This window comes from Salmo salar, chromosome ssa06 (genome assembly GCF_905237065.1).
Source record: "Salmo salar chromosome ssa06, Ssal_v3.1, whole genome shotgun sequence".
Taxonomy (NCBI): Eukaryota; Metazoa; Chordata; class Actinopteri; order Salmoniformes; family Salmonidae; genus Salmo; species Salmo salar.
This window is the reverse complement of record NC_059447.1, coordinates 93,249,643-93,262,142: the sequence shown is the minus strand read 5'-3', so window position 1 is coordinate 93,262,142 and position 12,500 is coordinate 93,249,643. Positions and strand designations below refer to the sequence as shown.

General features: G+C 45.5%; 1 protein-coding gene and 1 long non-coding RNA gene across 4 annotated transcripts in view; both read left to right on the top strand.

Annotated features, from left to right (window-relative positions):
* The window catches only part of LOC106608362 (uncharacterized), a 1,363-nt gene extending 319 nt beyond the window's left edge, over positions 1–1,044 (top strand). The window contains exons 2-3 of the long non-coding RNA XR_006770384.1: positions 1–567; positions 708–1,044. The exon at positions 1–567 is cut by the window's left edge and continues 111 nt beyond it. This is a non-coding gene — a long non-coding RNA (uncharacterized lncRNA). The remainder of the gene's footprint in view (positions 568–707) is intronic.
* Positions 1–12,500, top strand: part of ddx1 (DEAD (Asp-Glu-Ala-Asp) box helicase 1) — a 62,720-nt gene that overhangs the window by 45,733 nt on the left and 4,487 nt on the right. For 2 of the 3 annotated variants that reach the window (XM_045721211.1, XM_045721213.1), the window contains exons 20-22: positions 3,149–3,240; positions 5,086–5,158; positions 5,233–5,305. In XM_045721211.1, coding sequence (XP_045577167.1) covers positions 3,149–3,240; positions 5,086–5,158; positions 5,233–5,305 — 238 coding nt within the window. Of the gene's footprint in view, positions 1–2,729; positions 2,800–3,148; positions 3,241–5,085; positions 5,159–5,232; positions 5,306–12,500 lie in introns of all 3 variants that reach the window. The other variant, XM_045721212.1, reaches the window with a different exon arrangement.

The window sequence follows — 12,500 nt, the reverse complement described above, 5'->3', positions numbered from 1 at the left end:
AATACTACTACAACACGGAGCAATACTTCATAGTACAGGGAGGAGGTGAGCTATATTACTGTACTACATAAATACTACAATACTACTACAACATGGAGCAATACTTCATAGTACAGGGAGGAGGTGAGTTCTATTACTGTACTACATAAATACTACTACAACATGGAGAAATACTTCATAGTACAGGGAGGAGGTGAGTTCTATTACTGTACTACATAAATACTACTACAACATGGAGAAATACTTCATAGTACAGGGAGGAGGTGAGCTATATTACTGTACTACATAAATACTACAATACTACTACAACATGGAGCAATACTTCATAGTACAGGGAGGAGGTGAGTTCTATTACTGTACTACATAAATACTACTACAACATGGAGAAATACTTCATAGTACAGGGAGGAGGTGAGCTATATTACTGTACTACATAAATACTGCAATACTACTACAACACGGAGCAATACTTCATAGTACAGGGAGGAGGTGAGCTATATTACTGTACTACATAAATACTACAATACTACTACAACATGGAGCAATACTTCATAGTACAGGGAGGAGGTGAGTTCTATTACTGTACTACATAAATACTACTACAACATGGAGAAATACTTCATAGTACAGGGAGGAGGTGAGCTATATTACTGTACTACATAAATACTACTACAACATGGAGCAATACTTCATAGTACAGGGAGGAGGTGAGCTATATTACTGTACTACATAAATACTACAATACTACTACAACATGGAGCAATACTTCATAGTACAGGGAGGAGGTGAGCTATATTACTGTACTACATAAATACTACAATACTACTACAACATGGAGCAATACTTCATAGTACAGGGAGGAGGTGAGTTCTATTACTGTACTACATAAATACTACTACAACATGGAGAAATACTTCATAGTACAGGGAGGAGGTGAGTTCTATTACTGTACTACATAAATACTACAATACTACTACAACATGGAGCAATACTTCATAGTACAGGGAGGAGGTGAGCTATATTACTGTACTACATAAAAACAATACTACTACAACATGGAGAAATACTTCATAGTACAGGGAGGAGGTGAGCTATATTACTGTACTACATAAATACTACAATACTACTACAACACGGAGCAATACTTCATAGTACAGGGAGGAGGTGAGTTATATTGCTGTACTACATAAATACTACTACAACACGGAGCAATACTTTATAGTACAGGGAGGAGGTGAGTTCTATTACTGTACTACATAAATACTACAATACTACTACAACATGGAGCAATACTTCATAGTACAGGGAGGAGGTGAGTTCTATTACTGTACTACATAAATACTACTACAACATGGAGCAATACTTCATAGTACAGGGAGGAGGTGAGCTATATTACTGTACTACATAAATACTACAATACTACTACAACATGGAGAAATACTTCATAGTACAGGGAGGAGGTGAGTTCTATTACTGTACTACATAAATACTACAATACTACTACAACATGGAGCAATACTTCATAGTACAGGGAGGAGGTGAGCTATATTACTGTACTACATAAATACTACAATACTACTACAACACGGAGCAATACTTCATAGTACAGGGAGGAGGTGAGTTCTATTACTGTACTACATAAATACTACAATACTACTACAACATGGAGCAATACTTCATAGTACAGGGAGGAGGTGAGTTCTATTACTGTACTACATAAATACTACAATACTACTACAACATGGAGCAATACTTCATAGTACAGGGAGGAGGTGAGCTATATTACTGTACTACATAAATACTACAATACTACTACAACATGGAGAAATACTTCATAGTACAGGGAGGAGGTGAGTTCTATTACTGTACTACATAAATACTACAATACTACTACAACATGGAGAAATACTTCATAGTACAGGGAGGAGGTGAGTTCTATTACTGTACTACATAAATACTACTACAACATGGAGAAATACTTCATAGTACAGGGAGGAGGTGAGCTATATTACTGTACTACATAAATACTACAATACTACTACAACATGGAGCAATACTTCATAGTACAGGGAGGAGGTGAGCTATATTACTGTACTACATAAATACTGCAATACTACTACAACACGGAGAAATACTTCATAGTACAGGGAGGAGGTGAGCTATATTACTGTACTACATAAATACTACAATACTACTACAACATGGAGCAATACTTCATAGTACAGGGAGGAGGTGAGTTATATTACTCTACTACATAAATACTACTACAACATGGAGCAATACTTCATAGTACAGGGAGGAGGTGAGCTATATTACTATACTACAATACTACTACAACATGGAGCAATACTTCATAGTACAGGGAGGAGGTGAGCTATATTACTGTACTACATAAATACTACAATACTACTACAACATGGAGAAATACTTCATAGTACAGGGAGGAGGTGAGCTATATTACTGTACTACATAAATACTACAATACTACTACAACATGGAGCAATACTTCATAGTACAGGGAGGAGGTGAGTTCTATTACTGTACTACATAAATACTACAATACTACTACAACATGGAGCAGTACTTCATAGTACAGGGAGGAGGTGAGTTATATTACTGTACTACATAAATACTACAATACTACTACAACATGGAGCAATACTTCATAGTACAGGGAGGAGGTGAGCTATATTACTGTACTACATAAATACTACTACAACATGGACCAGGCCATCATCTTCTGTAGGACCAAGATAGACTGCGACAACATGGAGAAATACTTCATAGTACAGGGAGGAGGTGAGTTCTATTACTGTACTACATAAATACTGCGACAACATGGAGAAATACTTCATAGTACAGGGAGGAGGTGAGCTATATTACTGTACTACATAAATACTGCAATACTACTACAACACGGAGCAATACTTCATAGTACAGGGAGGAGGTGAGCTATATTACTGTACTACATAAAAAAATACTACTACAACACGGAGCAATACTTCATAGTACAGGGAGGAGGTGAGTTCTATTACTGTACTACATAAATACTACTACAACACGGAGCAATACTTCATAGTACAGGGAGGAGGTGAGTTATAATACTACTGTACTACGGGAGTTATATCCTGTCCCCTGCCTCCTTTAGGTCCAGACAGAAAAGGCCACCAGCTTTCCTGTGTCTGTCTCCATGGTGACAGGAAGCCCAACGAACGCAAGACCAATCTGGACCGATTCAAGGTCAGCAGGATATGACGTCACTGACACACTGACAGGATATGACGTCACTTACACGCTGGCGGGATGTGACGTCACTTACACGCTGGCGGGATATGACGTCACTTACACACTGACAGGATATGATGTCACTTACACACTGGCAGGATATGATGTCACTTACACACTGGCAGGATATGATGTCACTTACACACTGGCAGGATATGACGTCACTTACACGATATGACGTCACTTACACGCTGGCCGGATGTGACGTCACTTGGCCGCTGGCGGGACGTGACGTCACTTGGCCGCTGGCGGGACGTGAGGTCACTTGGCCGCTGGCGGGACGTGAGGTCACTTGGCCGCTGGCGGGACGTGAGGTCACTTGGCCGCTGGCGGGACGTGAGGTCACTTGCCCGCTGGCGGGACGTGAGGTCACTTGCCCGCTGGCGGGACGTGAGGTCACTTGCCCGCTGGCGGGACGTGAGGTCACTTGCCCGCTGGCGGGACGTGAGGTCACTTGCCCGCTGGCGGGACGTGAGGTCACTTGCCCGCTGGCGGGACGTGAGGTCACTTGCCCGCTGGCGGGACGTGAGGTCACTTGCCCGCTGGCGGGACGTGAGGTCACTTGCCCGCTGGCGGGACGTGAGGTCACTAATTGGTAACAGGATTGGCCGACGACTAGTCTCTCTAGAGAAACTGTTTGTTCCAGCGTTCACATCATGTCGGGAACTCCGACGTTTCCCACAAGGCAATTATCAGAATCAACCAATAGGAAGCTCTATGTAAATAACTTGCGTCCATTTTAACTCTGACGTCCCGACGGTCACGTGTTCGTGGCGTAAAACCGATGGGACAAGGCGGAAGTTGGAACGAGTTGGATCCAGAGCCCGATCCATTCCTGTACTGCGAGAAACATTCCCGCTAGCTAGCTAACTAGATGGAGCTTGCGGAGGATTTTCCAGTAGGTAATTAGCTTAGCTGTCTGCCTCCTCATTGGTTTGCTTCTGTCGTGTTTCCGAGGGGATTATTTGAAAGCCCTCGCCTACCCAGGCTGATGATTTGTTGGGAGAGTTGTCTGCCTGAAGAGAATATGATTCCCAGACTTATTGTTGCCCCACATCTGGGATGTCAAGACTATTTATTAAATTAATTTTTAGAACCAATGAGATAAAGTTCATCAGTTACTTGATTTGAATTCACGGTTTGTGGCTTAAATAGCACCCTAGTCCCTATTTTAGTGCACTACTCTGGAGCGGGGGGCCCTCGGGGCCACTACTCTGGAGCGGGGGGCCACTACTCTGGAGCGGGGGGCCACTACTCTGGAGCGTGGGGCCACTGCTCTGGGACGGGGGGCCACTGCTCTGGAGCGGGGGGGCCTCTACTCTGGAGCGGGGGGCCACTGCTCTGGAGCCGGGGGGACCACTACTCTGGAGCCGGGGGGACCACTACTCTGGAGCCGGGGGGCCTCTACTCTGGAGCCGGGGGGCCTCTACTCTGGAGCGGGGGCCTCGGGGCCACTACCCTGGAGCGGGGGGCCACTACTCTGGAGCGGGGTCCACTACTCTGGAGCCGGGGGCCACTACTCTGGAGCGGGGGGCCTATACTCTGGAGCGGGGGGGCCTCTACTCTGGAGCGGGGGGCCTATACTCTGGAGCGGGGGGGGCCTCTACTCTGGCGCCACGTAGAATGTAGATGATTAGAGAGGTATGGTTGGCAGTGGGACCTCGAGCCGTTCCACATAAACGACTCTGACAGGAAAAATAAAACTATTTTCTACTCCTATTTTACGCTTTTTATTTTCTATTCTGTTTTCATCAACAGCGTTATCAAATATGATATTTAACTTCCTGTATCTCCTTACAGAAACAGGAAGTGAAGTTCTTGATCTGTACAGACGTGGCGGCCAGGGGCATCGACATCCATGGAGTCCCCTACGGTGAGAGACACGCGGTACCTCCTTTTCAGGTCCAAGTCTTCCTGTTGTTTTGACTCTTGATCAATGTGTTCTAGTGATCAACGTGACTCTGCCAGATGAGAAGCAGAACTATGTCCATCGCATCGGCAGAGTGGGGAGAGCAGAGAGGTCAGTAATATCTAGCCTGGTAGAGAGAGAGAGAGAGAGAGAGAGAGAGAACAGAGAGGTCAGTAATATCTAGCCTGGTAGAGAGAGAGAGAGAACAGAGAGGTCAGTAATATCTAGCCTGGTGGAGAGAGAGAACAGAGAGGTCAGTAATATCTAGCCTGGTGGAGAGAGAGAACAGAGAGGTCAGTAATATCTAGCCTGGTAGAGAGAGAGAACAGAGAGGTCAGTAATATCTAGCCTGGTGGAGAGAGAGAACAGAGAGGTCAGTAATATCTAGCCTGGTAGAGAGAGAGAGAGAGAGAACAGAGAGGTCAGTAATATCTAGCCTGGTAGAGAGAGAGAGAACAGAGAGGTCAGTAATATCTAGCCTGGTAGAGAGAGAGAGAGAGAACAGAGAGGTCAGTAATATCTAGCCTGGGAGAGAGAGAGAGAGAACAGAGCGGTCAGTAATATCTAGCCTGGTGGAGAGAGAGAACAGAGAGGTCAGTAATATCTAGCCTGGTAGAGAGAGAGAGAGAGAGGTCAGTAATATCTAGCCTGGTGGAGAGAGAGAGAGAACAGAGAGGTCAGTAATATCTAGCCTGGTAGAGAGAGAGAGAGAGAGAGAGAACAGAGAGGTCAGTAATATCTAGCCTGGTAGAGAGAGAGAGAGAGAGAACAGAGAGGTCAGTAATATCTAGCCTGGTGGAGAGAGAGAGAGGTCAGTAATATCTAGCCTGGTGGAGAGAGAGAACAGAGAGGTCAGTAATATCTAGCCTGGTGGAGAGAGAGAACAGAGAGGTCAGTAATATCTAGCCTGGTGGAGAGAGAGAACAGAGAGGTCAGTAATATCTAGCCTGGTAGAGAGAGAGAGAGAGAGGTCAGTAATATCTAGCCTGGTAGAGAGAGAGAGAGAGAACAGAGAGGTCAGTAATATCTAGCCTGGGAGAGAGAGAGAGAGAACAGAGCGGTCAGTAATATCTAGCCTGGTGGAGAGAGAGAACAGAGAGGTCAGTAATATCTAGCCTGGTAGAGAGAGAGAGAGAGAGGTCAGTAATATCTAGCCTGGTGGAGAGAGAGAGAGAACAGAGAGGTCAGTAATATCTAGCCTGGTGGAGAGAGAGAGAGAACAGAGAGGTCAGTAATATCTAGCCTGGTAGAGAGAGAGAGAGAGAGAGAGAACAGAGAGGTCAGTAATATCTAGCCTGGTAGAGAGAGAGAGAGAACAGAGAGGTCAGTAATATCTAGCCTGGTGGAGAGAGAGAGAGGTCAGTAATATCTAGCCTGGTGGAGAGAGAGAACAGAGAGGTCAGTAATATCTAGCCTGGTGGAGAGAGAGAACAGAGAGGTCAGTAATATCTAGCCTGGTAGAGAGAGAGAGAGAGAGAGAGGTCAGTAATATCTAGCCTGGTAGAGAGAGAGAGAGAGAACAGAGAGGTCAGTAATATCTAGCCTGGGAGAGAGAGAGAGAGAACAGAGCGGTCAGTAATATCTAGCCTGGTGGAGAGAGAGAACAGAGAGGTCAGTAATATCTAGCCTGGTAGAGAGAGAGAGAGAGAGGTCAGTAATATCTAGCCTGGTGGAGAGAGAGAGAGAACAGAGAGGTCAGTAATATCTAGCCTGGTAGAGAGAGAGAGAGAGAGAGAGAACAGAGAGGTCAGTAATATCTAGCCTGGTAGAGAGAGAGAGAACAGAGAGGTCAGTAATATCTAGCCTGGTAGAGAGAACAGAGAGGTCAGTAATATCTAGCCTGGTAGAGAGAGAGAACAGAGAGGTCAGTAATATCTAGCCTGGTAGAGGGAGAGAACCGAGAGGTCAGTAATATCTAGCCTGGTAGAGAGAGAGAGAGAGAGAGAACAGAGAGGTCAGTAATATCTAGCCTGGTGGAGAGAGAGAGAACAGAGAGGTCAGTAATATCTAGCCTGGTAGAGAGAGAGAACAGAGAGGTCAGTAATATCTAGCCTGGTGGAGAGAGAGAGAGAACAGAGAGGTCAGTAATATCTAGCCTGGTAGAGAGAGAGAACAGAGAGGTCAGTAATATCTAGCCTGGTAGAGAGAGAGGTCAGTAATATCTAGCCTGGTAGAGAGAGAGAGAACAGAGAGGTCAGTAATATCTAGCCTGGTAGAGAGAGAGAACAGAGAGGTCAGTAATATCTAGCCTGGTGGAGAGAGAGAACAGAGAGGTCAGTAATATCTAGCCTGGTGGAGAGAGAGAACAGAGAGGTCAGTAATATCTAGCCTGGTAGAGAGAGAGAGAGCGAGAACAGAGAGGTCAGTAATATCTAGCCTGGTAGAGAGAGAGAGAGAGAACAGAGAGGTCAGTAATATCTAGCCTGGTAGAGAGAGAGAACAGAGAGGTCAGTAATATCTAGCCTGGTAGAGAGAGAGAACAGAGAGGTCAGTAATATCTAGCCTGGTGGAGAGAGAGAACAGAGAGGTCAGTAATATCTAGCCTGGTGGAGAGAGAGAACAGAGAGGTCAGTAATATCTAGCCTGGTAGAGAGAGAGAGAGAGAGAACAGAGAGGTCAGTAATATCTTGCCTGGTAGAGAGAGAGAGAGAGAGAACAGAGAGGTCAGTAATATCTAGCCTGGTAGAGAGAGAGAGAGAGAACAGAGAGGTCAGTAATATCTAGCCTGGTAGAGAGAGAGAACAGAGAGGTCAGTAATATCTAGCCTGGTAGAGAGAGAGAGAACAGAGAGGTCAGTAATATCTAGCCTGGTAGAGAGAACAGAGAGGTCAGTAATATCTAGCCTGGTAGAGAGAGAGAACAGAGAGGTCAGTAATATCTAGCCTGGTAGAGGGAGAGAACCGAGAGGTCAGTAATATCTAGCCTGGTAGAGAGAGAGAGAGAGAGAGAACAGAGAGGTCAGTAATATCTAGCCTGGTGGAGAGAGAGAGAACAGAGAGGTCAGTAATATCTAGCCTGGTAGAGAGAGAGAACAGAGAGGTCAGTAATATCTAGCCTGGTGGGAGAGAGAGAGAGAACAGAGAGGTCAGTAATATCTAGCCTGGTAGAGAGAGAGAACAGAGAGGTCAGTAATATCTAGCCTGGTAGAGAGAGAGGTCAGTAATATCTAGCCTGGTAGAGAGAGAGAGAACAGAGAGGTCAGTAATATCTAGCCTGGTAGAGAGAGAGAACAGAGAGGTCAGTAATATCTAGCCTGGTGGAGAGAGAGAACAGAGAGGTCAGTAATATCTAGCCTGGTGGAGAGAGAGAACAGAGAGGTCAGTAATATCTAGCCTGGTAGAGAGAGAGAGAGAGAACAGAGAGGTCAGTAATATCTAGCCTGGTAGAGAGAGAGAGAGAGAACAGAGAGGTCAGTAATATCTAGCCTGGTAGAGAGAGAGAGAGAGAGAACAGAGAGGTCAGTAATATCTAGCCTGGTAGAGAGAGAGAGAGAGAACAGAGAGGTCAGTAATATCTAGCCTGGTAGAGAGAGAGAACAGAGAGGTCAGTAATATCTAGCCTGGTAGAGAGAGAGAACAGAGAGGTCAGTAATATCTAGCCTGGTAGAGAGAGAGAACAGAGAGGTCAGTAATATCTAGCCTGGTAGAGAGAGAGAACAGAGAGGTCAGTAATATCTAGCCTGGTAGAGGGAGAGAACCGAGAGGTCAGTAATATCTAGCCTGGTAGAGAGAGAGAGAGAGAGAGAACAGAGAGGTCAGTAATATCTAGCCTGGTGGAGAGAGAGAGAACAGAGAGGTCAGTAATATCTAGCCTGGTAGAGAGAGAGAACAGAGAGGTCAGTAATATCTAGCCTGGTGGAGAGAGAGAGAGAACAGAGAGGTCAGTAATATCTAGCCTGGTAGAGAGAGAGAACAGAGAGGTCAGTAATATCTAGCCTGGTAGAGAGAGAGGTCAGTAATATCTAGCCTGGTAGAGAGAGAGAGAACAGAGAGGTCAGTAATATCTAGCCTGGTAGAGAGAGAGAACAGAGAGGTCAGTAATATCTAGCCTGGTGGAGAGAGAGAACAGAGAGGTCAGTAATATCTAGCCTGGTGGAGAGAGAGAACAGAGAGGTCAGTAATATCTAGCCTGGTAGAGAGAGAGAGAGAGAGAACAGAGAGGTCAGTAATATCTAGCCTGGTAGAGAGAGAGAGAGAGAACAGAGAGGTCAGTAATATCTAGCCTGGTAGAGAGAGAGAGAGAGAACAGAGAGGTCAGTAATATCTAGCCTGGTAGAGAGAGAGAGAGAGAACAGAGAGGTCAGTAATATCTAGCCTGGTAGAGAGAGAGAACAGAGAGGTCAGTAATATCTAGCCTGGTAGAGAGAGAGAACAGAGAGGTCAGTAATATCTAGCCTGGTAGAGAGAGAGAACAGAGAGGTCAGTAATATCTAGCCTGGTAGAGAGAGAGAACAGAGAGGTCAGTAATATCTAGCCTGGTAGAGGGAGAGAACCGAGAGGTCAGTAATATCTAGCCTGGTAGAGAGAGAGAGAGAGAGAGAACAGAGAGGTCAGTAATATCTAGCCTGGTGGAGAGAGAGAGAACAGAGAGGTCAGTAATATCTAGCCTGGTAGAGAGAGAGAACAGAGAGGTCAGTAATATCTAGCCTGGTGGAGAGAGAGAGAGAACAGAGAGGTCAGTAATATCTAGCCTGGTAGAGAGAGAGAACAGAGAGGTCAGTAATATCTAGCCTGGTAGAGAGAGAGGTCAGTAATATCTAGCCTGGTAGAGAGAGAGAGAACAGAGAGGTCAGTAATATCTAGCCTGGTAGAGAGAGAGAACAGAGAGGTCAGTAATATCTAGCCTGGTGGAGAGAGAGAACAGAGAGGTCAGTAATATCTAGCCTGGTGGAGAGAGAGAACAGAGAGGTCAGTAATATCTAGCCTGGTAGAGAGAGAGAGAGAGAGAACAGAGAGGTCAGTAATATCTAGCCTGGTAGAGAGAGAGAGAGAGAACAGAGAGGTCAGTAATATCTAGCCTGGTAGAGAGAGAGAGAGAGAACAGAGAGGTCAGTAATATCTAGCCTGGTAGAGAGAGAGAACAGAGAGGTCAGTAATATCTAGCCTGGTGGAGAGAGAGAACAGAGAGGTCAGTAATATCTAGCCTGGTGGAGAGAGAGAACAGAGAGGTCAGTAATATCTAGCCTGGTAGAGAGAGAGAGAGAGAGAACAGAGAGGTCAGTAATATCTTGCCTGGTAGAGAGAGAGAGAGAGAACAGAGAGGTCAGTAATATCTAGCCTGGTAGAGAGAGAGAGAGAGAACAGAGAGGTCAGTAATATCTAGCCTGGTAGAGAGAGAGAACAGAGAGGTCAGTAATATCTAGCCTGGTAGAGAGAGAGAACAGAGAGGTCAGTAATATCTAGCCTGGTAGAGAGAGAGAACAGAGAGGTCAGTAATATCTAGCCTGGTAGAGAGAGAGAACAGAGAGGTCAGTAATATCTAGCCTGGTAGAGAGAGAGAGAGAACAGAGAGGTCAGTAATATCTAGCCTGGTAGAGAGAGAGAGGTCAGTAATATCTAGCCTGGTAGAGAGAGAGAGAACAGAGAGGTCAGTAATATCTAGCCTGGTGGAGAGAGAGAGAGAACAGAGAGGTCAGTAATATCTAGCCTGGTGGAGAGAGAGAGAGAACAGAGAGGTCAGTAATATCTAGCCTGGTAGAGAGAGAGAGAACAGAGAGGTCAGTAATATCTAGCCTGGTGGAGAGAGAGAGAGAACAGAGAGGTCAGTAATATCTAGCCTGGTAGAGAGAGAGAGAGAACAGAGAGGTCAGTAATATCTAGCCTGGTGGAGAGAGAGAACAGAGAGGTCAGTAATATCTAGCCTGGTAGAGAGAGAGAACAGAGAGGTCAGTAATATCTAGCCTGGTGGAGAGAGAGAGAACAGAGAGGTCAGTAATATCTAGCCTGGTAGAGAGAGAGAGAACAGAGAGGTCAGTAATATCTAGCCTGGTAGAGAGAGAGAGAACAGAGAGGTCAGTAATATCTAGCCTGGTTGAGAGAGAGAACAGAGAGGTCAGTAATATCTAGCCTGGTAGAGAGAGAGAGAGAACAGAGAGGTCAGTAATATCTAGCCTGGTAGAGAGAGAGAGAACAGAGAGGTCAGTAATATCTAGCCTGTTGGAGAGAGAGAACAGAGAGGTCAGTAATATCTAGCCTGGTAGAGAGAGAGAACAGAGAGGTCAGTAATATCTAGCCTGGTAGAGAGAGAGAACAGAGAGGTCAGTAATATCTAGCCTGGTAGAGAGAGAGAGAACAGAGAGGTCAGTAATATCTAGCCTGGTAGAGAGAGAGAGAACAGAGAGGTCAGTAATATCTAGCCTGGTGGAGAGCGAGAACAGAGAGGTCAGTAATATCTAGCCTGGTGGAGAGAGAGAACAGAGAGGTCAGTAATATCTAGCCTGGTAGAGAGAGAGAACAGAGAGGTCAGTAATATCTAGCCTGGTGGAGAGAGAGAGAGAACAGAGAGGTCAGTAATATCTAGCCTGGTGGAGAGAGAGAACAGAGAGGTCAGTAATATCTAGCCTGGTGGAGAGAGAGAACAGAGAGGTCAGTAATATCTAGCCTGGTGGAGAGAGAGAACAGAGAGGTCAGTAATATCTAGCCTGGTGGAGAGAGAGAACAGAGAGGTCAGTAATATCTAGCCTGGTAGAGAGAGAGAGAACAGAGAGGTCAGTAATATCTAGCCTGGTAGAGAGAGAGAACAGAGAGGTCAGTAATATCTAGCCTGGTAGAGAGAGAGAACAGAGAGGTCAGTAATATCTAGCCTGGTAGAGAGAGAGAGAACAGAGAGGTCAGTAATATCTAGCCTGGTGGAGAGAGAGAACAGAGAGGTCAGTAATATCTAGCCTGGTAGAGAGAGAGAACAGAGAGGTCAGTAATATCTAGCCTGGTGGAGAGAGAGAGAACAGAGAGGTCAGTAATATCTAGCCTGGTAGAGAGAGAGAACAGAGAGGTCAGTAATATCTAGCCTGGTGGAGAGGGAGAGAGAGAGAACAGAGAGGTCAGTAATATCTAGCCTGGTGGAGAGAGAGAACAGAGAGGTCAGTAATATCTAGCCTGGTAGAGAGAGAGAGAACAGAGCGGTCAGTAATATCTAGCCTGGTAGAGAGAGAGAACAGAGAGGTCAGTAATATCTAGCCTGGTAGAGAGAGAGAGAGAACAGAGAGGTCAGTAATATCTAGCCTGGTAGAGAGAGAGAACAGAGAGGTCAGTAATATCTAGCCTGGTGGAGAGAGAGAACAGAGAGGTCAGTAATATCTAGCCTGGTA